The 27,430-nt window shown below is 36.9% G+C and overlaps 3 protein-coding genes across 3 annotated transcripts; 1 reads left to right on the top strand and 2 right to left on the bottom strand.

Annotated features, from left to right (window-relative positions):
- Window positions 1-198: 198 nt before the first annotated feature.
- Window positions 199-13,856, bottom strand: aspa (aspartoacylase). The gene is made up of 6 exons (XM_088088085.1): window positions 13,303-13,856; window positions 8,856-9,051; window positions 5,986-6,079; window positions 5,753-5,860; window positions 2,188-2,297; window positions 199-1,300 (listed from the first exon to the last, which is right to left on the bottom strand). Exons 1-6 carry the CDS (start codon window positions 13,545-13,547, stop codon window positions 1,109-1,111), a joined length of 945 nt encoding a protein of 314 aa, XP_087944211.1. The 5' UTR covers window positions 13,548-13,856; the 3' UTR covers window positions 199-1,108.
- A 1,698-nt stretch (window positions 13,857-15,554) lies between these two features.
- Window positions 15,555-21,075, bottom strand: pho (phoenix). The gene is made up of 6 exons (XM_088088084.1): window positions 20,920-21,075; window positions 20,614-20,787; window positions 19,697-19,964; window positions 19,496-19,617; window positions 18,893-18,935; window positions 15,555-18,026 (listed from the first exon to the last, which is right to left on the bottom strand). The coding sequence occupies exons 2-6, from the start codon at window positions 20,751-20,753 to the stop codon at window positions 16,047-16,049; spliced, it is 2,553 nt and encodes an 850-aa protein (XP_087944210.1). The 5' UTR covers window positions 20,754-20,787; window positions 20,920-21,075; the 3' UTR covers window positions 15,555-16,046.
- bkgd (beta-keto-L-gulonate decarboxylase) lies at window positions 20,772-27,240 on the top strand. Its single transcript, XM_042515794.2, has 9 exons — window positions 20,772-20,790; window positions 21,950-22,041; window positions 22,130-22,228; window positions 23,194-23,267; window positions 23,354-23,455; window positions 24,236-24,412; window positions 25,402-25,551; window positions 25,630-25,746; window positions 26,834-27,240. Exons 2-9 carry the CDS (start codon window positions 21,975-21,977, stop codon window positions 27,005-27,007), a joined length of 960 nt encoding a protein of 319 aa, XP_042371728.2. The 5' UTR covers window positions 20,772-20,790; window positions 21,950-21,974; the 3' UTR covers window positions 27,008-27,240.
- The last annotated feature ends 190 nt before the right edge of the window (window positions 27,241-27,430 follow it).

Genomic DNA, 27,430 nt, shown 5'->3' on the forward strand with positions numbered 1-27,430 from the left:
ACCCAGCAGGAATTGTGGCAATATTTCAATAAAAAAACAACAACTTTTTGGGCCTATAAAGCTGCTGAAAATACAGCAATTATCACTAAATCCCAATAATTTATGTTGTTTTTTGGTCAGAGATACAGTACAATAAAGTAAACTTAGGATATAGGACAGTAGAGACAGTACTGCTACAAACAATAAAACGGCACAGCGTGGCAGTAAAGTACTATATTTATTGATCGGATCATTTCCACAGGACTTCAAGGACAGTAAATGTTACCAATCATATAAATGGTTCTACCAAAAATATTGCTAATCGAGAAAAAAAAGGATTTACTGACAGACAACAGCGAAACACTCGGACACAACAAAGACGTGAAAATATTAGAAAGTACTTTCCACGATTCAAACGGGTCCCATAAACGCCACTTAAAACCAAAGATACAGTACAAGTATATCAAAATAGACACAAATATATTATTATAAAACAAACTGCATCCCATTTTGTTTGGAGGGACAGAACATATTATTATCAAAATAATATCACATAGAATTTCACTCCAAATTTCTTGTGCAATTTTTTTTTTTTCTGAAATCTATTAAGGCAACGAGAGGACAGCACCACAGATGCAACCACTGGAGTTACAGGTAGGTAGTATCGAAGGCCACAAACACCCTGCCAAAGATGGTACAAATATACGTGAAGAAGAAGACAAACAACTACAGTTTTGGGTCAAAAGGTGCAGGTGATGATCCAAAATAGCCGTCCTGAGCAGTGTTGTGTCATGATTCATAAGCCGTCAATGATTAGGCCTGGCCTTTAATATTATAAAAACTTATTATATTTAATGTAAATATATATGTTTTTAAAAATAACAGTGTCATAAATACTTACCACAGCAACATATCAGTCTTCAAAGACTTTCAGAGTGACTTTTTTTTTGCAAAGCCTCCACATGTTGTTTGCATAGTTAATTTCTGATAGTAAATGCATAGAAAACTAAAATCAGTGTGTAAAAGATGGTTCCTAGTCATTATGTGAGGAGAGTCTGTCGTCGTCTAACAGGGAAAAAAAGTGCAAAATCTACACACAGATCGTTTCTGTGGCCTCGCCGACACGTTCTCACGCTTTTCTGATGGCGCTCGCTACCAAAGTTTCCCTCCTGGTGGCCACGAACGCCTGCTGTTTCTCATAATAGGCGGCCTCGTTAATAAAAGTGGGATAGACGGTGCCCGAGCCCTGGTAGTGGATGGTCTTCCCGTCAAAAGTTTGGAACATGGGGTCACCGGGGTTCAGCGGCTCCCAGTCGCAGTCCTGAAACAAGCAGCGATAAAAAAAATATATTCTCACATCAACCACAAATATCTGGTTTTCTCCTTATAGACTCACATTTACAGAATGAATGAAAATGTATTTCAGCCACGAGAAAACAAAATACCAAACAAACAAACAAATACTTATAATTAAGTGAAAAACATGTTACATAAATTCCATTTACAAGCACTGACATGCCCGGAAAGGAGTTTACACTTAGTCCTACTGCTTCTCCTCAACTCAGAATAACTGCATTACACACATGAAGTGCAGTACTTTTACTGTAGGAATATTAAACTATATACATATATAGATATACACATAAATATTGCACAGTAGGAAATTGCACATGAATGTTATGTATAAATAGAAAATATTTAATATTAATCAAAAATGTCTAATTATTATATTAGAATTTTATTAGAAATATTATTAGTAGTTTTTGTTATTTTTAATTAATTTTTTAAATTATTTTTCTTATCACTCTCTATGTGACTTTCAAGTTAAATAAGGTTATATATTTTACCTTTTATTTATTAAATATGTATTATTGTTTTTGTCATTATTATTATTAATATAAGTAATAGTAGTAGTAGCGGTTATTTTTATTATTTTATTTCATTTTAAAATTATTTTCCTCTGTTGTGATTTCTCCTGTTTGTTTTTATGTTGTGATATGATTGTCTTGGCTCAGTCTTACTTGCAAAAGGCGTTTTAATCTCAGTGTGACTTCCTAAGTAAATAAGGATTTTATATATTTATTTTACCTTTTAAAAATATATATTACTATTATTATTATTATTTCATTTTTATTATTATTTTTTTTATATTCATTGCTTTATAAGATCCACTAGGTCAGATTTCTGTAATATAATTTAAATGTTTACCTGCAGATTTGGGTGCACCATTGCAATGATGTTTCCGTTGGCATCTCTGGGGTAGTCAACTCTCTCCGAGACTCGAAAAACTTCCACCGTACAGGGAGGGAACTCCATGCCTGAATAACACAGAAAACAACATCCCCAATAATACCCAAATAATCCCCAAAAATCATGAAAAAAAACCTCGGAAAACTATTGCTGTTACTAAGTGTCTTGTCACTGTTGGAAAATGTGACTTATTGTATAAAAAACACAATTATTTTCTGACAACAAGAGAGGAATTTTTTTTTTTTAAAAATGAAAGAAAAACGAGCAAATAATGACATAAAATAAAATTTCAGAAAGACTACATTTCATTTAAGATGCAGAACATGTGGCAGGAATAGCTGCAAGATCTTCTGAAATCTTTCTGTTGCACCTCCTGTGGTGTATTTAATCGTTTAATTTTGAGTTTTCTTAGTTTGGTTTTTTTGGAGACAGAAGTGAGGAGAGGTTAGAGCTGACACTGACACACACACTGCCACACACACCCTAAATCATAAATGCTCTGTCATCTATGTTATTGTAAATGGGACCATAATTAACCCATTAATGTCCATAGTGGAATTTCAAAACATCCTTCGCAGCGTTTAAAGTACCAGCTGACCTAATAACACAGCAGCTGAAATTTTTCAAATCGGTCAAAGTATGAGGCTACAGTTCATGTTTTTCGTAACATTTTTTTTTTAGTTGTTTTTTTTTTATTTTCCATGAAAACACATCCAAAACAACACGTTAGGAGTACAATTGTTCATACACACATTGTCCAGACTCTTATAATACAGATTTTAAAAGAAAACATAATAATTCAATGATTTTTCTTGCTCCAGTGTGACGTGTGCGGTATAGAGGCATTTTATAATGTGTTTCTATACGAGGTTTAAATGGGAATAAAATATCTGTTTAGACTCTCAATCTTCCACCCTTACATAACAAAATAAAGAGCTGAAACTATGAGACCATAAACTAATTAGGAAAATGTTTACTGAGGTAATAAATTAAGTAAGAAGTCGAAACATTTTCTCATTTTCTTCTATGTAATCGGTGGAGTCGCCCCCTGCTGGCCATTAGGAAGATTGCGGTTTAAAGTTTCCACACTGGCTTCACTTTTCGGACTCGGAGGCTGCGTCACTCCTTTTATACAGTCTGTGGGGAGAGTCTGTTGAAGGAGAAGCTGGAAGGAGCCACCCACGATGCCAAAGTGGCCTTATTCAGCCTCCGTAACGAAACAGGATGTGCCGCAGGGTTTTGGCACAGCGCCGACATTAAGTAAACAAAAGCTCAAATGAAGCACGTGTAAAACCACAAGGCTGGATTGATATGCAAGTGGCAGCGCAGAAAAAAAGGACAAATGTTCCAGCAGGAGTCTATGTGGCTGTTTTCTACAGGGAAAGGTTTTTTTTAAACTTTAATAAGTTAACCCTTTGAATCCTGGACTGACATCACTTTTCGTGTGCTGCATTCAGATGCCTTTGGCAAGCTATTTGACCCTTTGAAACCTGAGCAAATTGGTTTATTTCGATAACGTGGGGAAAAAAGCAACGACCAATCTGGCAAAAATGTCTAACAAATTGCAAGAAATTTTAAGAAGAAAATGATCTTGAAAATTGTTTTAAAAAGAGGGGAGGATTATGAGAAAATTAGCAAAAGATTAGGAAAAAAAAACACAAATTGTGTTCATGATTATAATAATTTTGACTTAAAATTATGTTACAGAAAAAAAATTAAAATAAACCCTTTTTTATTTTTTCTTGCTACTGTTTTTTTGTGCATATTTTCAGGTAATAATAATAAAAAAAAAAACACAAAAAATTAATGTTGCTGCTAATCATTCACATATCCCAAGCTGTGATAGTCCAAAAATACATATACTTGTAGCATGTAGTATATTGTTAATAAGTTATTTATTTTTATTTTGTTTGACTTTTGTATCTAAAACATAGTGGCATCATGACAAAAACCTGGATTTTAAAGGATTTTTTGATATTTATGATTAGGACTGATGTTGGTTAAAAAATAAACTCAATGAAAGCAGAAAATAAATTTAATTTGTAATATTTTTAATGCTTGGTTTTGAAAAATGCATTTTGTGTGCAGAGCAATACCAGTGTGTGTGATATTAAAGCGGTTAATGTGCATGCAAAAAAAACCTGCATGTGTACGGCCGATTAGGAAATAAGAAAATTCACCCTTCATAAACATAATCACAGGAGAGAAACTTTTCAGACCAAACTTAATTGATTTTTTTTTCTCTCACTCGCCTCTCCGGGCTTCCATATCGATCTCTCAAAACTAAATGGGATGTTTCTTCATGCTGCTCGGCTTCAAAGTGCAGAAACACCGATTCATCACCGAGCACGAGCATTCATCAGCACCAGTGTGGCCCCATCACGACAGCAGATTAGCACATCAGCGGCAGCCGGACTCTGACAACAAGCGGGCCATTCAGCGGCCGGCCGGACGGGGAGACCAACAGACTGCAGCTCACACTTGGCACACAACGCTTGTTTACGTAAAAAAGAGGAAGGAAAAGGTTGCCTTACGCCTGAAGCCAACGCTGCTCCGTGCCGTCGGGAAGAGCGGAGGAGGCGTGATGAGCCAGATGCAGATAAATTTAGAGATCTGAGTGTAGGTGCATCTGGTTGACTCAGACGGGGCACCCATGAGGCGTTTTGTCACAAAATGTTTCTCGTCATGATGATGCTGACAAACAGGAAGCTGTAAACAACCGATTTTATTCTGTTGCGTAACACATTTGAATGATGATATAAGTCGGCCCCAATCTGCGGAGACTCTTTAAATACTTTGATTTCCTGCAAAGATTCAGGCTCAACTGCTTTGAAATAAATCTTTACTTCTTCTTTATGATCTGATATCGAATGATGTCAATAAATTTCCTCGACTTTTCCGTGATTTGGGTCTTTGATTTTGGCTTAGGCGAGGGACATACGACTTTAAATGGCTACATTTTGTGTTTATTTGAATGCTAATTTTTAAAGAAAACATGCTTTCTCGCAGGTTTAAAAAATGTTCGCGACAATTATTATGTTTTTGGTGATCTTTTTGGTCTTTCAATGTTTTTGGTGATTTTTTAAGAAAGCATGCCTTCTTGTATTTATGTTATAGCTGATTTTTCTTTTTTTTGGGGGGGGGGGTGTTTTCCTTGTCTTTTTTTTTTTAGATTTTTTTGGGTGTTTTCTCTTACAGAAAACTTGAAATTTTCTGTTTTTTTTGTCTGCATTTTTGGTGATTTTTTTAAAAATTGAAAATATTTTTTTCTTAATCTTTTTAAGAAAATTGGTTTGGAAGGGATGTTTTCTTTAAATATCACCAAAATGACACCATTTCTCACAGCCAGAAACTATAAAATCAGCAGTTATCATTAGATGTTCACATTTGTGAAGGTCCTTGAACACCTCATGTGTTATTACACAGGTTCGTGAAACAAAAACTCCATGACTTTTCCAAAACTTTCAACGTAAATGAAGTTTTCATGAACTTTTCCAGGCCTGTGCTGGTGTGCCTGACATACCTTCGTTGAACAGCTCGATGAAGTCCAGCGCGTGTTTCAGTATCACCCTCATAGCTTCGAAGATGTTGCTCCTCAGAACACCTTGAGGCTGAGGACCAACTTCCAGACCTGCAACCCAACAACCAGAGGACACATTTTTAATTCAAAACTTCAGCTGAGCGCATGTCCCGGGGACTGTCTTAAATACCGTCCACTGTCCGCCGAGTCATCGGCTGGACGCGGCTGAGACTCACCGACAGGGTGCTTGGCAACAGAACGGGAAGTGGAATATTTCAGAAGAGGATGTTCGTTGAGCAGAACGAGACAGCTGGCGGGAGCGATGGCTTTCTGCAGCACAAAGACAGCGAGGACAAAAAACACGTTTACAAATCTACTGCAATTTAAATGTTTTCTACGACATCTATTGCACGTCTGTCGGTCAGAGGGATCCCTCCTCAGTCGCTCTTCCTGAGGTTTTTAACATTTTCTTTCCTTGTTTTAAAGTTTTTTTGGGGGAGTTTTTCAGTCGATGTCTGAGGAAAATTGTGATTTGTGACAATGGCCTCTATAAATAAAATTTAATTTGACTTGACGAGAACCAAAAAAAATTTAAATAAAAATTTAAAAATTTTACATTTAATTTGTAAGGAAGCCCAAAACGGCTGTTCTTGCATTTTTTTTATTGATGTTGTCTTGATATTACAAGTTAATGATTTAGTTATTTTGGGATTAAAACAAAGCCAACTTTCTCTCGATAATTGATTCATTTCTGTAAATTGTCGAAAGCACAAAAGACTGAGATGATTTATGACAACAAATCAATGTTTGTTTTCCTCCAGATCAGGGGATAATAACACTGCCGTCTTGATTAATCCTTTTAAAAATGGGCCAATTTGCGTAATTTCTTTTAAGAAGGAAATAGCGATAAAGTCGGCACGTCAGTAGTCCTCTCCTCCGTCACCCTGGGACCTCAGATCGTCTTGTTCGTTTGTTTTTGGACGTGGAAATGTTGTTTTATTGCATAACATCCGTAACAGTGTCCCCTACACTACGGAAAATCTCGTCAGTGGCGGGGAAAGAGTTAAAAAGATAAAAAAAGAAACAATGGAGGAAACCTGCTGCTGACTGATGACGTGTTGTGGTAGTGTGTGTAGTACCGGAGGAGCGAAACCATGGCAACACGGGCCAAATCAAAGCCATTTACGCTTATTATTATCGGTTCTATTTATCGGCCAAAAGGTTTATTATCGGATTCATCGGTATCAGTATTATTGGGCTGATAATTATTGTGCATCCCTACTTTTTAAAGATGTTTCATCTTTTACGGTTGAGTATAAAATCAAGTCAGCTGAGTCATTAAAATCTCATTTAAGTCCCGTCTTAAAATCTACTTTTAACAGAGAAAATATTTTGATTTTGCAAGGTTTTTATGTTGTTTGAGAAATTATTTTCTTTTCCTGTTTTTACCTTATCCTCCTCTACAATGCCTACAACATTTTTATTTACATTTTCCAGATTTTAAAATACAGCTTTTGTAACCATATACATAACATCAAGTTATGATATTATACAGAATAAAGAATAAAAGAGAGGGAGAAATAAAGTAAAAGGAAGGTTTGAAAACAACATGGAATAAAATAATTACAATAACTGCTAGATATGAGATATATATAAAAGACAAAAAAATAAGTATGTAATTTATACGGGCTCATAAAATTCACATTGAATATGGAAAAATGCTCTATAAATGAAGACATATTATAAACAAAAGAAGAAGGTACCTCCTAAGGCAGAAAAAGGGAAATAAAACAGGAAAACAGGCGTCCCTCTGGTGTATTTCACTGGTTTAACCTTCAGATGAGTTTGTTTAACACGTCAAAGTAAACTGATAAATATTTCACCCTCACAGGTTAACTGACCCTCTCCAAAGACACTTTTCAGTAAAACATTGACTTTTAGGACTTTTAGGAATGTGCGGATTATCAAGCACCGGGCCCCCGGGCACAGATCTGCAGAGGGCCCCACCACCCCGTCTCTTTGGGGTCTTTGGGTCCTTTTGAAGTTGTTTGGGTCTCTTTGAGATAGTTATGTGATTTTTTTTTATTATTCTTTGTCACTTTGTAGTCACTGTGTGTCAAGTTTGGCTTGTTTTGTGTCCCTTTGTAGTTTTTTGTGTCTCCTTAGGGTTTTTTTTGTGTCTTTTTGTAGTCATTTGGGTCTCCCTGAGGCAATTTCATTTCTTTTTGTGGTATTTTTGTGTCTCTCTGAAGTTATTTTGTGTTGCTTTATAGTGATTTTATTTATCCTTTTTAATATTTTGTGTCTTTTTGTAGTTGTTTTGTCTCTCCTTGTGGTTGTTTTGTGTCTTTTTGTAGTCATTTGGGTCTGTCTGAAGCAATCTTATTTCTTTTTGTGGTATTTTTGTGTCACTTTGTTGTTGTCTTATGTCTTTTTTTGTTGTTTTGTAGTCATTCTGTGTCACCTTGAGCATGTTTTGTGTCTTTTTGTAGTTGTTTTGTCTCTCCTTGTGGTTGTTTTGTGTCTTTTTGTAGTTGTTTTGTCTCTCCTTGTGGTTGTTTTGTGTCTTTTTTGTAGTTTGGGTCCCTCTGAGGTAATTTTGTGTCTGTTTTTTGGTCATTTTTTGTCTCTTTGTGGTTATTTTGTGTCTTTTTGTAGCTGTCTGGTTCTCTTTCAGGTCAATTTTGTTTCTCTTTGAGGTAATATTGTGTTTTTTTTGTCATTTTATGTTGCCTTGTTGCCTTTATGTGTCTCTTTGTGGTTGTTTTGTCCAATTTTGTAGTAATTTTGCATCTCTTTGCAGTTACTTTGTGTCTCTTTGTGATCATTTTGAGTCTGAGCTTGTACCCAGTAGCCCTGTTCAGTGATCAATCCATGCTTTACAGCAAACGCAATGATGCTGAAGGAGTGAGTTAACAAATATTTATGGAAAGTGTCTTTGGGGCTTCATGTAAAATTTTACATTCAATTACGACATGAGAGGAGAAGATCCTCAGAGCAGGTAATGTTGCAGATTTAATGCTCCTAAACGCCTTCAGCACAGAGGTGTGTTTGAGAATTAAAATGTTATAAAAAATGTGTTTAAAATGCTCTTCACGGCCGTCACCTTGATGTAGTTCATCATCTGCAGGTTGAAGTGGTCTTTAGAGCTCTCCAGGATCAGAGTGCAGCCCATGTTGGACGTCGTGTTGTGGAGGTCGAAGATGACGTCGTAGGCGTCGGGGCTCCCTTTGGGTCCGAATATCCTGTTGATCTCCTGCGCTCTCTGCACCTCGTAGGGCAGGTTGTCTCCTCCCGGGGCGCTGCAGAGTGCACACACACACACACACACACACACACACACACACACACACACACATTCACAGTTTATCAGATAATTCTGCTGAAGGGACAATGAGCTATTAAGCCTGTTAATAATTCACACAAAGTTATCTACGTGTCCTACTTGCCCTGTAACACTTTCACCAAACTGCTGGCCGCAGCGGAAAAATCTCTGATTAAAGGGTAACTTCAATGTTTTTTCAACCTGGAGCCTAAATTCTCACGTTTCTGTGTCAAAGCTAATAATTTCTTTCTTCTTTTTTTTTTTAACTTTCTATTTTCCATTTTCCAAGGTGCTTAAACTTAAAATACTGAGAAATTTAACAAGACATGGCCCAATAATGAGTGGGAAATTGTTTAAAAACTACAGGATGTTTACCTAAAAACAACCCCCGAAAAATGAGCGTATAAAGTGATTAAAAATGTATACAAAATGATTACATAAAATTTATCTGAAAATAAGCAAAAAAAAGTAAAAAATGAAAACAATTAAGAAAATGAATGCAAAAAAGTGAACAAAAAAATCAACAAAAAACTTACAGGAAATGACCCTGAAAATAAGCAAAAAAAGAAAGAAAGAAAAGAAAAAGTAAACAAAAAAGAAAATGAACATCCAAAAAAGAGATAAAAATTTATACATTTTTGTGGTGTACCCTTGTTTTATATATATAACTTTAATAATTCTAGATATAGTTTTCTGGACATTTTTCCCCTTTTTTGGATAATTTTCTTACAACCCCCCCTTTTCAAACTACAAACAACTTTAAACAATAATTTTCAGGTTATTTTCTTATCAATTTTCCCTAATTTCTCACACTTTGCTGGACATCTCTTGCCATGTTGGTCGCTGCCTTTTTTTCTCCATGTTTGAGAGAAATCAAATGATATTGCTCAGGTTTCAAAGGATTAAACAGATGATGAAAGGCGTCTGAACGCAGCATAAGAAAAAGGCCTTCTCCAGGCCTTGCATGTTTGCCCTTGAGGATCCTTAAAAGATTGGTTTTGGACTTGCTTTTGTCGGCCGCAGACAGACACGCGACACGCTCTGAGCACAGAGAGACAGCCTCCCTCTTTTTCAGAATAACCAGCGGTCCAGGACGTTCTCCAAACCTCTGCTGTGCATTATTGTCTCGCCTCCCTCACATCTGCTCTTTAGACCCCATTTTCAGCAAATATCTGGTATTGTCTGGACGTCAGCGCGCACGCGCACAGTGTGAACTGCAGCTGATAAAGTGGTCTCAGCTGAGGGGACACACGGACAGTAAATGTGAGGAAAAGCAGTCAGACTATTTACGTTGAAGAAAAGGACGCCGTGAGCTGTTTTTAGAAAAAGCCTCCGAGCGGTTAATCTTCTTAAATGTTGCTTTCAGAGAGGCCAAACTGTCAGCGCCGAGAAGATCTTTAAAGATCATTTAAAACTTGCAGGATGACGTCACCCAAACAGTATGATCCCAGCTTCATTTCAGTAATCCGAGTTAGAATATTTTAAAGACAAACACTGCAACAGAAGCTGAAAATATCAAAAAGAGACTATGTGTAAAATATGGTTTACATCATATGAAGTTATGTAATAATAATTCTATAAGCACATAAAGTGCTTATAGAGTGGCATGCTCTCTGTGCATTTTTTTTTAAAATTAAAGACCTATTCTTTAATCCAGCTTTTAAATTGGAGCATGTCACAGCCATAGTTTTTCATTTTTATCTTTTTTAAAAAAACATTGTTTTTATTCCTCATTTTCATTCAATTTGAACTAATTATGTTGAATTTCATTTATTGAAGTTTCTTTAACCAATGACTTTATTTTATTTTATTTTTTGCCAAATTTTGAAATCTGCACATAGAGGCAACGTCAATCTCCCTATTTTTTTAAAAGAAATTAAAGGCCTATCTTTATTTCTCTAGATTATGAGACATATCAAACTCCCAATCAACCTTATTTCTCCACTGCTAAATAAAATACACAAACAAAATTATTTGTTTAAATTTATGTATACAATGTAACAATAATTTAACTATACTGTTATTTTATTTTAATTTATTGGATTTTATTTTCAATTATTTGATTTTTCTGTGTGTCATGTAAAGCTTGTTTGGCTGCATGTTTAATTTATTGCATTTTATTTTAAATTATTTTATATTTCTGTGTGTCACGTAAAGCTTGTTTGGTTGAATATTTAACTCACAGTATTTTATTTTTTATTATTTTATTTTTCTCTGTGTGTCATATAAAGCTTGTTGGGCTGCATGTTTAATTTATTGTATTTTATTTTAAATTATTTTAGTTTTCTGTGTGTCATATAAAGCTTGTTTGGCTGCACGTTTAATTTATTTTACAATATTTTAGATTTTTGTGTGTCATGTAAAGCATGTTTGGTTGCATGTTTAATTTGGTGCATTTTATTTTAAATTATTTTAGTTTTCTGTGTGTCATATAAAGCTTGTTTGGCTGCATGTTTAATTTATTTTACAATATTTTAGATTTTTGTGTGTCATGTAAAGCTTGTTTGGCTGCACGTTTAATTTGTTGCATTTTATTTTTAATTATTTTATATTTCTGTGTGTCATGTAAACCATGTTTGGCTGCATGTTTAATTTGTTGCATTTTATTTTTAATTATTTTAGTTTTCTGTGTGTCATGTAAACCATGTTTGGCTGCATGTTTGCAGAAAGGTGTTGTGCAAATAAATAAAGTTGAGTATTGTGACTCCCTATCCAAAAAGCACAGATGACAATATTCCCACAACAGGAAAATCAGAATAAAAGGCCGTAATGAAGCCCAAACAAATATTATGGTAATTACACCACAAAGATTTCCCACAGCGGACACCATACAAGCACCACAGTGACCTTGGGATTGTTTTAATAGGATTCCTATGGCGCTTTATGAAAAGTAGAATACAATGTTCTTATCCGGCCACATTAGTCTGCACAGTGTGATCATGAACGCTCACTATATGAGCCAGCGTTTGCGTAAGACTATATCTTCCGCTTTAATGCACACGAAGAGGCACACACACATTAAAAAAAAAGTCGTCTTAGTTCATTTGCAGCTCGGTCACGTTTCGCTCACGTTTTTCCCTGCTGGCTGACGGTCAGGAGGAGGGGACACGCTGCTCGGCTGTTATTGGGGAGGGGGGAGGGGGAGGAGAGGGTAGACATGGCTGATGGTAAACACGCGCGCACACTACCTGAGGTAATAATAGTTTGATGGAAATGTCCACGTGAAGGTTTTTTTCCTGTAGTAATTAAGAGAAAACAGTGTAAAATCCTATAATTCAGCATCACCATCTCCACCTGTGTGCATCTGTTAATTGATTCTGTTAAATTATATCCTTTATTTGACAGGCAGGGCGCGCGCATGTCTGTCAAAAATGTTGCGCAATTGCGTTACATTTTCCAACACATTTCCTTTAACTACAGGTGTGCACGTGTCATGTTGTTCATCAGATTGAGCTTTACGTTGTTTTTTTTATTCCTGGTGTTTACTTTATTCAACTGACTTTAAATTATTATTTTATTATTTGTAATTATTATTGTTATATTGTTAGTTTTTAAGGTTTTTTTTAAGTTTGTCTTTTAATGGGGAAAAAGTCAGACTTAAAAAAAAACATTGTTTTTATCGCTGATGTTTATTTTAATAAACTATTCCAATCCTAATTAGAATCTAATTATCAATTAATTTATTGTTGTTGTTTTTTAATATTTCACATGGAATAAAACAACATTGTGTTCCATTGTTGTATTTTTATTCTAGCATTTTTTAAAGTCTGACTTTTATTTATATATATTTTTAAAAAATTACAATTATTTATCAATCAAATAAATATGAATTGCATTAAATATTGTATATAATACATATTTATAAAAAAAAGTTACATTAAATAAAACCACAGTGTTTTATTGTTACATATACTGTGTTTAATTGTTATATTTAACTATACTGTATACTATAAACTCAATCTGATTAAAAACATGTCACCTATAATTAGCTATGGTTATGCACGTGCCATGCTTTAAATCAGATTAAGTCCAAAACCTCGTGCGTAAAACCCCTCGGTGCTTTGTTGCCATTAAATGTGAACCTGTTTTGTGGAGCCGTGCCATGACAAAGTTCCCATTCAACATGTATGACAGCAGACAGGCACAACAACAACAACATGCAGCTCCAGCGGCAGCAGCAGCGACCCTGAACGCGTCCTGACGGCCGCTCCGAGGCGTGTTTACGCACCTGAGGTTCTCCGGGGTGAAGGCTCGGTTCAGGTCCGTGTCCACGTATCTGGTGCACTTCTCCACCGCCTTCGGGTTGGTGATGAACGGTTTGGTCTCGACCCCTTTCCTCTGGATCTCGGCGCTGTTCTTCACCCACAGGTTCACGAGCGTCATGCCTGACATCTCGTTGCCGTGCGTGCCTCCGAAAATCGCCACTCTCCGGGCCTCGTTAAAGCGCGCGCTGTTGTTGTAAGAAGAAGACATGTTTGGATGTTTTTTTTAAAAAAAAGTGCGCAAAGGAGAAAGTGTGGATGAAGACGCGCTGGTGGTGTCGCGGAGGAAAAGTTTCCAGCTGCAGCTCCGCGTACAGCCCCTCTCTCGCTCGCTTTTCTCTGTCTCTCTGTTTAAATGCCTGCTGTGGCTGCGCGCTTACGTAACGCGCCCGCGGGCTTGTTGTGATCAGTCACCGTGCGTAAAATGCGCTGAGTTGTGCACGGCATCTCTCCACTTGCAGGCGAAACTCCAGTTTAACAAGCTTCCTCCTTTTGTTTACGCGACACGGGAAAAACTCGCGCGAAACACCAACTGCTCGTTTCCGGTGGTGTTTTCCAAAATAAAATGAATGTTTTCTTATGTTAGTGTCGTTAACAGGTGGTCCTTTAACTCTTTGAAACTTGAGCAAATCTGCCTGATTTCTTTCAACACAGAAAGTTGGAAATGAGAAACTTAAAACTGAACACAAAAGGGAAATTACTTTAAAAAAAAGTGCTGGATAATTATTTATGATAATATAAATAATAATGATTTCTGAGAATTATAATTTTAAATGTATTTTTCCTTTATGTAAAAATTTTAGCAAATGTACTTAACATTTCCATCAAAAACACTGAAATTAGGCAAAAAAAAATTACAAAGAAATTAACAAGACAGTAGTAAAGAGCTACAAGAAAATCAACCAAACCAAGGGGGACTTAGTTAACTAAAAAATGCTAAAAAGAATTAATAATAATACTTAGAAATAATAATTAATTCTGAAAATCATAATAATGTTAAATAGTTTTGTTGGTATTTTTCCTTTCTGTAAATTTCTTTAGTTTTTTTGTTTTTAGCTATTTTTCTAAGTAATTTTTGTCATCTTTTACTATATATTTTTTGCAGTTTGAAGGGCATTTTTGGGAAGTTGCTGAGTGCCATGAATTCTCTTTTTTTGTGAAAGACATCAAACTACTTCAATCAATATTTCAAAGGTTTAATGCAAAAGATATGTAAACGCAGCACAAGAAAAGTTAAGGCGATCCGGGTCTCAAAGGGTTAAGACCTGTAGGAATGCAAACTTCCGGTCATGGCCTTCAAAATAAAACTGTCATGTTTACCTGCAAAGAGTTTGGTACTAAAGAAAAAAACACGTAACAACATTTATTCTGGTCGGTCTGGAGACTTGAAATCTTGCATGGACACACTTTGGGTAAAAATGTAATGGGGGGCCAAATTTAAAAATTATTAATATAAAATTACAATTTTCAAGTTGACTTATTTTGAATAATTTAGCTCACTTCTTTCACTCACATTCAGCTCTTTCTCCTCACATTTGAGACAAATTCATATAAAACGACATTTTATATGGATTAAAAAAATGTTATGATGGAAGAATTAGAAAAAGGTAATTATTAAATCGGAATGTTACATGTTAATTGTAAATGTTAAGTATTACAATTAGATGTTAAATAATGAATCTAAATGTTGAATCCTTTTGAAAAAAAAAAAAGTTGAATATTAAATATACATTTTCAATCTAAGCATCAAAAGTATTTTTTAAATATCAATTCTAAACATGTAATGTAACTGTTGAAAGTAAACATTAAATATTAAATAATATAAATGCTAAATCAAAATTTTAAGAGCAACCATGAAATATTAAATAGAAATCTCAAATGTTAAATCTAAATTACATATCTTAAATCTAAACTAAATGTCAAATGTTGAATCCAAATGTTAAATGTAAATGTTGAATTTTAAGTGTAAATCTTAAAATAAAAAATCTTTTTAAAAAAATACAATTTTCGAAGATTTTACATGAATTTTTCATGATTTGATTGACACTTTGATAATGAGGAAATTGTGCCATTTTACATTAGAATTCGTTCTGGGAATCAAAACAAGATCTAAATGATTGAAATGAAACTATTTCTGATTTCAATTCTAATCATTCACCATTTTTGTTCTGGAACATTAATTATTATTATATATTATAATTAACAGAACAAGCATAAGTTTTGGGTTTGTCCAGCTTTATTTGTACAAAAGTGTGACCACTCAAAAAATAATGAATAAAAATTTTACTGAACCATGAATTATTCCGATAATCAAATGAAATAAAGGTTTATGGTTTCTCTCTACTGTCCAACGGTGAGCTGCCTAATGTCCATTAGATGGCAGACCGAGTGTTCAGATTTATCAGGTTGGTTGACAATTAAAAACAAAAAAATACATATATTTTTCAAATTCAAGTTATTTTTTGGTTGTTTTACACTGAAAAGTGATCACAAACTAAATAATTACAAAAAATCATGTCGTTTAATCTACAAACTAAATACTGTCATGTTCATATTGAGGATGTTTTATTTTAGAAAAAAAAAGTAATCAGTTATCAGCAGCAAAAAGGTTGAAAACCATGATGGTAAAATACGCTTTGATACAAAACAAAACATATACATATAAAAAATATATATATATATGTTTTTTCAGACGATTGTCAAGAATTCCTCAACTGTTAACGTCACTCGGATGATGAAGAGTACGTTTGGCCTTTTTCTGCTTGTTTTTTGTGACACTTTCAGGTTTTGAGAGAGAAATCTCTGATAACGTTGGACTGTCGGGAAGAATCGACGGCTTCTTTTTTTTCTTTTTCTTTTTTTCTCTGAACTCTAACTCTGCGGACTCGATCGATGATTTCTCCTCGAGCAAAGACTCACCAGCGGATTTAATTTTTTTCTCCTTTTTCTTTTCTCTTATATGATTTTCACGCGTTTCTGAAGATGCTGGAGTGCCTTTTTTCTTGTGCAAAACGGAGCTGCAGGTGGATTTTACTGATTCAGCACCGTCTGTGGCAGTTAGTGGAGTTTCCTCTTGTGTCAAATGATCTTTGAACTTTTTCTTTTTCTTTTTCTTTAACACCACAGCCTCATCAGCTGGAGAAAGTCTTTCCAAACTTTCATGATGTTTCTTTTTCCTTTTCACTCCTGCTTCAGTCATTTCAGACAGAGCGCTCGCTTTGTCAGCTTCCTCAAAGTGCTGTGACATCTTCCTCTTCCTCTTTCTCTTCCTTTTCTTTTTCGTTTCATTAAATTCCTCCGTCTCGTGTGTTTCTGCATCGCTGACGCGAGACAGTGGTTTTTGCTCCTCATCCGTCTGAGCGTCTTTTTCCTCTGCATCAGCAACAAGGAAGGAAGAGGTCCTCTTCTTTTCCATTTCCTGCACAGACACCGAATCATGTGCTACATTTTCCTCTGAGCTCAACATTTCACTATTTTTCTTTTTCTTCTTCTTCTTTTTCTTCTTCACCACTTCAGCATTGTTTTCCTTTATCTCATTTGTTTCCTCTATATTACCATTTTCCACCTTATTTTCTTCAGGAGTGAGGACATCCGTCTTCTTTTTCGGCGACGCCCCTGAATCTTTCGCCGAATTCACAGAATCTTCGGCACAAAAGTTCAAATCCACGCTCTCTCCTCCATCCCGAGTCACATCATTCGAGGTTGAATGTCGCTTCTTTTTGTGCTTTTTCTTCTTGACGTGACCTAATGTTTCTTGCGAAGAAGCTGCACCGTTTTCCAAGCTGTTTACAGATTCTTGCAACTGCTCCGTCGACATTTGCGGCAAATTTGAAGTCATTTCGGATGTCCCTTCGTCTTCACATTCTTCTCTTTTCCTTTTTTTCTTTTTCTTCTTCTTAATTTCATAATTCAGAGATTCAGACTGTAACTGCTCGACATCTTCGCCGCTTCTTTCCTTCTTTTTGCCACCGTCCTCCTCTCTCACATCAGATACCAAGTTTGCATCCATGTCTTGTTGACTGATTTCTGCTGCAGGTTTATTCATTTTTCTCTTCTTTTTCTTTTCTTTTAAATCAACTTCCTCCTGTGTCTGTATGTTATCATCCTGCGGCGAGTTTGCAGACGTTGCAGCGTGCAGAGGCTCTGGCTCCTGACCATTTCTTTCTTCTACATTTTCATTATCTCCTTTGTCTTTTTTCTTTTTTTTCCTCTTCTTTTGGAGATTTTCTGGTGCGTCTTCTGTCTGTCCTGCCGGTAACATTTCGTCTGTTTGAGGCATTGTTACAGCTGTGGCTGCTTCTTCGCTCTCTTGCGTGGATTGCCTCTGACTTTTCGGGAGCTCGCAAACTGTAGCATCACTGTCGGTGCACAGCTCTCTCTCCGTTTGCTGAAATGTGAGGTGTCTCGTTGTCTCTGTTATTTCAGTTTTGGCCGGAGAGTTTCTGTCAGCTGTTGCGTGTTCATGATGTCTCTCCTGGCTCGGGACGCTACGAGAAGACTTTGTGTGTTCAGAGCAGTCTGTATCTGACAGCAGTGGTATATTCTTCATATTTTGGTGTAACATTTTCGTTTGTCCTTCTCGTGGGGATTCTTGTTTGGCTTCACTAACTTTCTGTATCTGTTCGACTGACTCGCTGCACCACTTTTGTGAGCTCTTTGCCTTTGACGGCACCACAAAACGTTTTCTCTCCTGTAAAATGACACGCAGATTATAACCAAATCGACAAACAAAAAAGTGCCATAATGCCTCATTTCCACTGCAAGGTTCGGTTTAAGTCGACTCACTTTTGGTACCATCTATTTCTTTTCTTATTAACATTCTTGATTGCAATCTTGGTTGCGCCTAGATTGTAATGATGGCTCTGCTTATGCTGTGATCCTGCCTTTGGCTGTTCCCGTGCTGTTGCTGCACTGATGCTGTGATCCTGCCTTTGGCTGCACTGATGCTGTGATCCTGCCTTTGGCTGCACTGATGCTGTGATCCTGCCTTTGGCTGTTCCCGTGCTGTTGCTGCACTGATGCTGTGATCCTGCCTTTGGCTGCTCTGATGCTGTGATCCTGCCTTTGGCTGTTCTGATGCTGTGATCCTGCCTTTAGCTGCACTGATGCTGTGATCCTGCCTTTGGCTGTGCCCGTGCTGTTGCTGCACTGATGCTGTGATCCTGCCTTTGGCTGTTCCCGTGCTGTTGCTGCACTGATGAAGTTGAGGAGGGTCTGTTTGAATGAGGCTCTGGCTTCCTGACCTCTCCTTTATTCCACTGCATTTTATGCATTTTTTTAAATTGTGTGGAAATAAATTAAACTTAACTTTTTTAATAGCAAATAGTACCCCCTCAGTGAAGGCGATATCTCAGCTGACTGCCATAACATCACAAGAAATGGCCATAATATCCTCTAAAATCTGACATTTGTTAAACCCGTATATCAGTACCAGTTACTATCTACAACTTTTGCTGATGAAAAACCAAAACAGAGTGAGCCGCGCTGAGCAGAACTGTGCCGCACTATGCAGTTGAAATGTGGCATAAAGTACAAGATTTGAAACAGTCTGCTTACCACCACTTTGATGTCTTCATCTTTGGCCTTTTCTTCGTCTTCTCTGTAACAAAACAGATGTGTTCAATTACCTATCAATCCATAATCACACTTTACTTTCACGGCACCATTCATAAAGATAAGTGTGATGAAAAATGCTTTACAGGTGACCAACAAGATGACAATACGACAGCACAAATGTAAACGGTAAGACTAGAGCAGAGATACCAGCAAACTGCAAGAAATTATGAAAAGGTGACAAGAAAAATATTTAAAAATTACCTTCAAGAGAGATAGAGAAAGAAAGAGTTATTTAAAAAATAATTTTAAAAAAATCTCTCTAACCCTGTTTATAATTATTAAAAGTATATTTCAATTTTTTTTAATAAAACTTTTTTTGATTTTTTTTTAAACATTTCTTCATTTTGTGCAAATTTTCTTGTCATTTTTTTGTAACTTCTTAGTAATTTAATGCTCATTCTGGGTAATTTCCTGTTAACTTGCTCATTGACTTGTTTCCATATTTTTGAAATACATCTCGCTAATTTGCAAAAGGTTTCAAAGGGTTCAAAAAATATACATGTAACTTCAAGTGAGCACAAATTTTCCTTGGAATAAACTCACTCTGATAACGGAGAAATGTCCTTAACCTCGTCCACTGCTGGTAACAGGTACACTTGGATTCCTTCCTGACGGCGCTTCCAGCTCTCTTTGACACATTTAAAGAAGCCCCCCATCACATAATTCTGTAAAAAATAAAGATTTTGGCTCAAAATAACATCTGCAGAGCATTTGTTAAACACACAAGTATTTAAACGTCCTCACATGAAGGCATCCGTTCTTTGCAGACAGCAGAGAATCCCCGAGCTTCATCTCTGCGAGGAAAGGAAACCTGTATTTCGGCAGTGGGTACTTCTTTCTTCTCCTCTCGTTTTTGAGAGGTCTGGAATCTGCAGAAGAAGTGGACGATGAATCGTCCTCGTCGCTTTCTTTATGAGATGTGGGATGTGACCTAAGGTTGTGACGTTGTCGTCCTGGTCTCACAGCCTCGGGAACCGGCTTCTGAGTTATAAACAAGCTGTCTCCTGAATCACTGCGGAGACATGATTTTTTTAAAATAAAATTGTTTTTGAAAAAGACCTAAAAATAAAAATAAATAAATAAATAAATATATAGCAGGAAATTAGTAAAAGAAAAAACAACAACATAAAATTAGCAAATAATAATAATAATAATAATAATAATAATAATAATAATAATAATAAATAAACAAAAAAAAAGGAAATTACCTGAAAAAAAGAAATGCTTAAAAAATATAATAATTTTGTGACATGCTTTATATATATAATTATGTTTATTATTAATACATTTTTCTGGACATTTTCCTTAGTTCTTTAAAAGCAGTTTTCTAAATCAACTCACTTTTAATAAGAAATTAGAAAAAAAACAAGAACATTACAAGAAAATCTATGAATATAAACAGACAAACAAAAAAGGGAACAAACTCTGCACAAGTAATATGATAAAATTAAGCACATGTCCCAAAACAAGTCAAGTTAAAGCACATACATGTTTTTGAATGTGATAAAGAAGTTAATCTATAATTTTAGGCATTTGTTGTTGTTTTTTAAGGTCTTTATAAATAAGGAGTAATTAATTGGTACAAAAATGTTGCTGCATTACAGGAGTGACCCATCATCATCATCATCATCACGCGTGTGACCTGTGAGGTGCATCCTCACCTGTCTTCCTCTTCAGGTGCATCATTAGAGACTTTCTGCTGTTGGCTGAGTCTCTCTGCAGACTCAAGATACCGCGAGATTTTGTCTTCAGCTGAGGCATCAGATCCACTTAAAGTCGGAGAATCACCCAGTCCGGCCATTGTGCAGTTTAGCAGGAGATGGTGCAGGTCTTTACTGGTAAGACATATATACAAAAGATATTTCCGCTCGCTATTTTTCCACGAAAAAAGCACAATATGTTTTAGTTATATCTAATTTAAGCTCCTATGTAAACACATAAGGTTTCTTATTAAGCAAACAGCTTACTGAAGTCCGGAAACAGCGAGTATCTGCACCAAAACAAAGAAAAAACAAACTGAGAAACACACATGTGGCCCTGCTTCAACCAGGAAGTGTTTTCAGCGTCACCCACGTGACGTGTGATCACCTGACCAATCACCAAAGAGTAGACAGCTTAGAAACTACAAGATGGTTCACTGTCTGTACTTCCGTTTTCGACTGACCCGACTCCCACGATAAATTTGAGCTGTTCCTGTTAAATAAACACATAAACTTTTAAATGTGGTATTCAGTTTTTTAAATCCAATTTAATTGTATTGTATTGAGTTTTAGAAAAAACATTTTTATATTATATTTTTTGTGCTATTTGTGCAAAGGGCAGTGCAAAAAAAACACCAAAACTGCGAAATAGAAATTAGAAGACAGTACTAATAACAAATAATCATAAAAAAACATAGCCTGATAAATATAGCTACAATAAACAGAAATAAAATAAAATATAAAACATAGACTAACCCAGTTGATTTGGCACCTATGCTGTTCTTTTAATTCAATGCAAATATAATGATATGCACGCCCTGACTTCATGGAAAAAAAGGAAAGTAAAAATAGGAGTCCAAAGGATAAACCAAAAGAAATAAACTGAAAAAAGGAAAAATTAAAAAAACAAGATCAAAAAGTGAGAGAGACAAAAATCTGGTCGAAATATCATGGTAACCTACTTTCTGCATTAATCGTGCATACTTGCTTCATAGTCTCTCTTTTTGTAACCAGTTCTTTTCAGTTTACTCACTACCATCATCTAGCTTTACCAGAATCACTGTTACTTTTATGGATTTATTGGTGAAGATAAACGCGTGTGCCAAATTTTAAACAAAAGAAATCTGCCCGTTACTGTATTTATACACACCTGGCTGTGCTGGCGATGAAACATTGTTGGCTGGGAATTATCTTGCAGTTATTTTCTCTTTGGCTGTGCTTCTGCACCGTATGTGCCCCGTGATTTCCTCCGCTGACTGTATTTTTCCGCGCCTCAGTCAGTCAGCTGTCTCTCCAGGTCTCAGTCTTTCAGTGCAGTCATTATGGCAGAAACCAGCAAAACTGAGAAGGTCCAGCTGCACGCGCCAGCTCTGGAGGACCTGCGTGTTGGTGAGATAACTTCACATTTCACATATGCAGTTCAGGGTGTCACAGACGAGTTCATAAAGAGTTGATACTGACTTGTTGCTGGCTGCAGTTTTACAGGCAGGACTGGAGCAGAACTTTGCAGAAGTTCAGGTGAGTGTTGTGGAGTGCCCGGATCTCACCGAAGAGCCCTTCAAGTTTCCTGTCAAAGGTAAGAGAGCCGTAAAATACACCTCATGTATGCCTCCCCAGTGTGCACAGATTACTAATGTCCAAAACACTGTAGCCTATACACACATTAACAGTATAAATCTAGATTTCATGATGTTCCCCACCGGTGTCTCCAAATGTCCGCTCGCATTTACCGCCGGTGTCTCTGCCGGGTCTCTGAATGTCCACTCTCTCTCATTCTCCGCTGGTGTTTCCATCGTGTCCCCACCGGTGTCCGCTCCACTCTCGTTCTCCGCCTCTGTCTCCGATTATCTGTGTTCTCTCATTTTCCGCCAGTGTCTCTGCCGGTGTCTCCGAATGTCCGCTCTCTCTCATTCTCGGCGGATGTCTCCACCAGTGTCTCCACTAGTGTCCGCTCCACTCTCGTTCTCCGCCAGTGTTTCCAAATGTCCGCTCTCATTCTCCGCTGGTGTAAGCGGTCGCTGTCTCCCCCCTCCCTCCTTCTGCTCCGTGTGTGACAGGGACATGATGAGAGGACATGATGAGAGGACATTATGAGAGGACATGATGAGAGGACGCGCTGGACGCGGTTTGAGTTCAGGTGTAGCGAGTTTCCAGCTCGGTTCTGCTGAAAGAATAAACTGATATCTGAGGTTTGATTCCTTCCAACAACAAAGAGAACAACACGTGAATATGCAGAGATCACAACAGAGCCGTTACTTAGGGACTGTTCTGTAGCTGCGCTGCTTCCTGACAGTTTGGGGAATGATCCTCTCTGTAGTTCCACTGTAACTCAAACTGAATATTATTTTTGGCATTATTTTTTTAATTATTTTTTCCATGGTTGGTGTGAGGGTTTTTTGAGGGTCGAAGGACAGAAGGATGTCGTCTGCTGTAAATCCCTCTGAGGCGAATTGTGATTTGTGATAACAGGCTCTATAAATAAAATTGACTTGACTTGTCTGGTTTGTGTTATGTTGTTTTTCACGTCTCCTCTGTCCTCAGGCCTGTGTGGAAGTCCTCGCATCACTGATGTTGGTGGTGTGCCGTACCTGGTCCCCGTGGTCCAGAAGGACAAGGTAGTTTTTTTAGTGCTTGAAGATAATAATAAATGATAGTGAAATGAATATTATATATGAATATATATTGTTGTCTCTCATACCAGGAGTACAACATGAATACCATCTCAAAAGAGCTGGAGCTGCCGGGGGCCTTCATCCTCGGCGCGGGAGCCGCTCCCTCCAGAATCGTTGGAATGAACGCAGAGGTCGAGCGTTTTTACGTCACATTTAAGATTCTGGCTAATATATCTTCACTTGAGGTTTTGCTTTTTTAATGGTACAGTGGAAACCCCAGATATCATCGTGTATAGAATACAAAACAGTGATTTGTTAAAGCAGCGGCTTAAAAAGAAAACTCAAACCCGACAGGTCTTATGTCAGATTATTTTGATGTTTCAGTATCGGCGATAGTCGTGGCCAGAACCACGTTGTAGGGTCGTCCGTTCGTCCCTCCCATCCGTCTGAACGCGATATCTCATGAAGGCTTTGGGGGATTTTCTACAAATTTGTAACAAAAGTCAACATGTACTCAAGGATGAAATGATTCGAATTTGGGGGTCATAGGGCAAAGGTCAACATCTTTATGAACATTTCCCATTTCCAATAAGATATGACAAATGATGAAGTGATCCAAGAGGTCAAAGGTCATCTTCACTGTGTTACAGTGTCCTGTAAAAACACTTTTCTGGCAGTTATTCAACATCATATCTCAAGAACAGAAAGGGAGATATTTGGTCAGATACTGAAACTTTGCTGATAATTACGCTGATAAATAATTGTAATCGTGTGCATGTTTTTAGCAGCTTGTTTGTCTACAGAGTAAATATTGGACTGAAAAAGACAAACGTTTGGTGGTTGGACAGCTTTCTGGAGTTTGGACTGTATCTAACCTGAAGTTGCACTTCTGGCAAGCACAGACAAGTTTGCTCTGTGCATGCTGGAGGACATTCATGTAACACTGATGGACTGCATTTTCTCGTCCACAGCTGATGCCTCTGGTTCTGACCGAGGCGGAGGGAAGGCCTGCGGTGAACAGCAGCTACTTCTCCTCCATCAATCCCGCTGATGGTCAGTGTCTGCAGGAAAAATACAGCGACAAATTCTCCGACTGCAACTTTGGACTGCTGGGAAATCTGTACGCTTGTGAAGGGAAGTCTGGAAAGGTGATGTGTCCGATCTGATCAAACAAGATCTACAGCAGTGATACTCAACTTAGGGCCCATGGACCAAATCTGTCACCCAAAAGGCTGCCGTGTGGTCCCCCAACCATTTTCTAATTCACAATGAAAATGAAGTGACTCTCACTGGGAATTGCTTTTGTATTTTTAGTATATATAAGGTGGCAGAGTGCATAAAACAACATCAAAATACAGCTTGATTATAAAAAGGATCACTAGCAGCCACCCGACAAAGGTCCTAGCTAAGCCCTGAAATCCTAAGAAAGGTACTAAAATCCTTGAACCATACGAAAATCCCAAGATATTCCTAAAACCCAGGAACATCTTAAAATTGTAGAAATGTCCTAAAATCACAGAAACATGCTAAAATCCCAGATAAGTCCTAAAATCCTGGAATTGTCCTTAAATCCTAGAATTGTGCTAAAATCCCAGAAATGTCCTAAAACCTAGGAAATTCTTAAAATCCTAGAAAAGTCCTCAAATCTGTGAATTGTCCTAAAATCCCAGAAACATCCTAAAATCCTTGAAATGTCCTAAAATACTACAAATGTACTAAAATACTACAAATGTACTAAAATCCTAGGAATTTTAGAAAATCCTTGAAACCTGCTAAAATCCCCAAAATGTCCTTAAATTCTGGAATTGTCCTAAAATCTAAGAAATGTCCTAAAACCTAGGAATGTCCTAAAATTGCCCCAAAATGCCCCAAAGCAAAACATGTTGAGTATCGCTGCTCTTTTTGTCTCTGAGAAGACAATGTCCAAAAATACTGTGTCATTTTTGGCCAATAATCAACATCTGTGGTTATACATGAACTTAAAACTCGATTATCTGCAGGTTGGTGAAGCTGCATGAGCGTGACCCTCAGCCCCATCACGTGTGTGCTCCCAACATTTGGAAGTTAAACATCAATGAAAGAAAAGTGAGTGCTCGGGCTGAGATGTGGTGCCTTCTTCACCTGTGTGCCTCTGCAGGTCATCGAGGTCCGTGCCAAGAAGAGGACGGGAGGCCACAGCCTGGTGACGGCCCTGAGGAAGACTCTGGAAGATCAATACCCGGATAAGAGCCTGGCTCTGGGCGGCACCTTCGTCATCCAGAAAGGAAAAGCTAAAATCCACATCATGGTAAATATGTGACGTGAAACACAGTTTTTCTGACAGTTACGTGCACTGATTTATGTCCGCATGTCTGGTCGTCGACAGCCGAGAGAGTTCTCCGTCTGCCCCCTCAACACCAACGACGAGGTCAACAACTGGCTCAAGCACTTTGAGGTCAGCGCCCCGCTCATCTGCCAGTCAGTGCTGGTGTCCAGAGACCCTGTGAGTAACGCAGACACGCTCTCATCTCAACGACACAGAGGATATAAAATTTGTTTTTGGCACCAACTGATGCGCTGCCCGTTAAAACACAACTTTACTCTCGTATCTGCACTGACGTGAAGAAAAGTTAAGTACATCGTTCTGATAATTCCTTTGTTTCAGCCTTCACTTTAAAAAATGAATGCAGGACTTTTACTGTGCAATTTAAAATAGTTTTAATTTTGATAGATAATTGAAAAAAAAGTTTTGTATATGCCTACTTCCAGTAAAAGTACAAATATCTCACCATAAAATGACTTTGATTGAAGTTAAAATCACGTCGTAGAATATTACTTTAGTAAAAGTCTAATAAGTATCTGATATTTACTGCACTTAAGTATCAGAAGTCTGTCATAGTAAAAGTAGTAAGAATCCACATTAAAAGTACAAATAAATGCTGTTAGCAATAATTTTCTTAGAAATTGTCAGAATTTTGAGTTTATTTCTCCATAATATACACCACCTTAAAAAACATTACAGGTATTTTAAATCTAGTTTTTTTTATCTTTCATAAAGCTACTAAAACTTATTTTTTATTATTGTTTATTTTATTTGTATTTATTATTACCCCTATATATGCATATATAACAGGTTATATATAATGCATGCATTATAAACAACCCAATACGATATAAATTACTATCCCAGTTATATGTGTGTATATATATATATGTATATATACACATACACACACACACACACACACACACACATACATATATATACATACATACACACACACACACACACACACATATACATACATATATATATACATACAACTATCTCAGTTATATATACAATCCATTACAATATAAACAGCTATCCTCTTTTTTATGTACAACTGAAAACACATGTTGACACAGAGAAACATACATTTAACATTTGACCCACAGAAAAAACCTTCCTGAGAACATTAAACTTTGGAAAGCTCTTAATGAATCACATTAACAGGATATTGAGCTGAGACTCATAACGTACAAACGCTCCTTCTTTGCACAGTCAGCAGCTTTTTCATGTTTGTGTTCACGTGTTTTCTGTGTTTCAGGGTTTGGACCTGCGTGTGGAGCACACCCACTGCTTCAGCCACCACGGAGAAGGAGGACACTACTACATCGACACCACACCTGACACTGTGGAGTACCTGGGCTACTTCGTGCCTGCAGAGTTCGTCTACCGCATCGACAGGCCCAAAGAGACCCACGCGGTTGGACGAGACTGAAGGACGAATGAATGAATGAATGAATGAATGAATGAATGAATGAATGAATTGAATCAAACAGTGTGTGATTTGTGTTAGGTTCTTTGTATCAAAAAGTGCACAGAAATTCACTTTTTTAATGAAAAAGCATCATTTCTGTAAATCGTTTCTCTTTTGTCACACATGTAAAAATAAATCCACATCTCTTAGGAGCAAAATCATCACATTTCATGTAATAAAAACTGTTAAACTTGCATCGGCTGTTCGTTCAGTGAGTGCAGTTGTAACATCAAACACTTGTTGGCTGTAAAAGAATTGTAAATTTGGACTCTTGAACTACAGAGTTGCCTGCCAAGTCTATCATGATAAAAAAAAATTGTGACAAGATCAAACAGTCACAGTAATGTGTATAAACTGTCTATCCAAAGAGAAAACTACAACAAT

This window comes from Plectropomus leopardus, chromosome 15 (genome assembly GCF_026936395.1).
Source record: "Plectropomus leopardus strain MGB_pleo_1.0 chromosome 15, ASM2693639v1, whole genome shotgun sequence".
NCBI lineage: Eukaryota > Metazoa > Chordata > Actinopteri > Perciformes > Serranidae > Plectropomus > Plectropomus leopardus.

What these genes read in the sequence shown, in the direction of transcription:
- aspa (XM_088088085.1), bottom strand. Translation starts at nt 13,547, where the DNA reads ATGTCTTCTTCTTACAACAACAGCGCGCGCTTTAACGAGGCCCGGAGA. An exon ending in TGTTGCCAAGCACCCTGTCG is followed by an intron (nt 5,861 to 5,985) that starts GTGAGTCTCAGC and finishes GTTGGGTTGCAG; the next exon opens with GTCTGGAAGTTGGTCCTCAG. An exon ending in TGGTGCACCCAAATCTGCAG is followed by an intron (nt 1,301 to 2,187) that starts GTAAACATTTAA and finishes TGCTTGTTTCAG; the next exon opens with GACTGCGACTGGGAGCCGCT.
- pho (XM_088088084.1), bottom strand. Translation starts at nt 20,753, where the DNA reads ATGGCCGGACTGGGTGATTCTCCGACTTTAAGTGGATCTGATGCCTCA. An exon ending in GCACCTGAAGAGGAAGACAG is followed by an intron (nt 19,965 to 20,613) that starts GTGAGGATGCAC and finishes ATGTCTCCGCAG; the next exon opens with TGATTCAGGAGACAGCTTGT. An exon ending in GACATTTCTCCGTTATCAGA is followed by an intron (nt 18,936 to 19,495) that starts GTGAGTTTATTC and finishes GTTTTGTTACAG; the next exon opens with AGAAGACGAAGAAAAGGCCA.
- bkgd (XM_042515794.2), top strand. Translation starts at nt 21,975, where the DNA reads ATGGCAGAAACCAGCAAAACTGAGAAGGTCCAGCTGCACGCGCCAGCT. An exon ending in TCGTTGGAATGAACGCAGAG is followed by an intron (nt 23,456 to 24,235) that starts GTCGAGCGTTTT and finishes TCTCGTCCACAG; the next exon opens with CTGATGCCTCTGGTTCTGAC. An exon ending in AAGCTAAAATCCACATCATG is followed by an intron (nt 25,552 to 25,629) that starts GTAAATATGTGA and finishes GGTCGTCGACAG; the next exon opens with CCGAGAGAGTTCTCCGTCTG.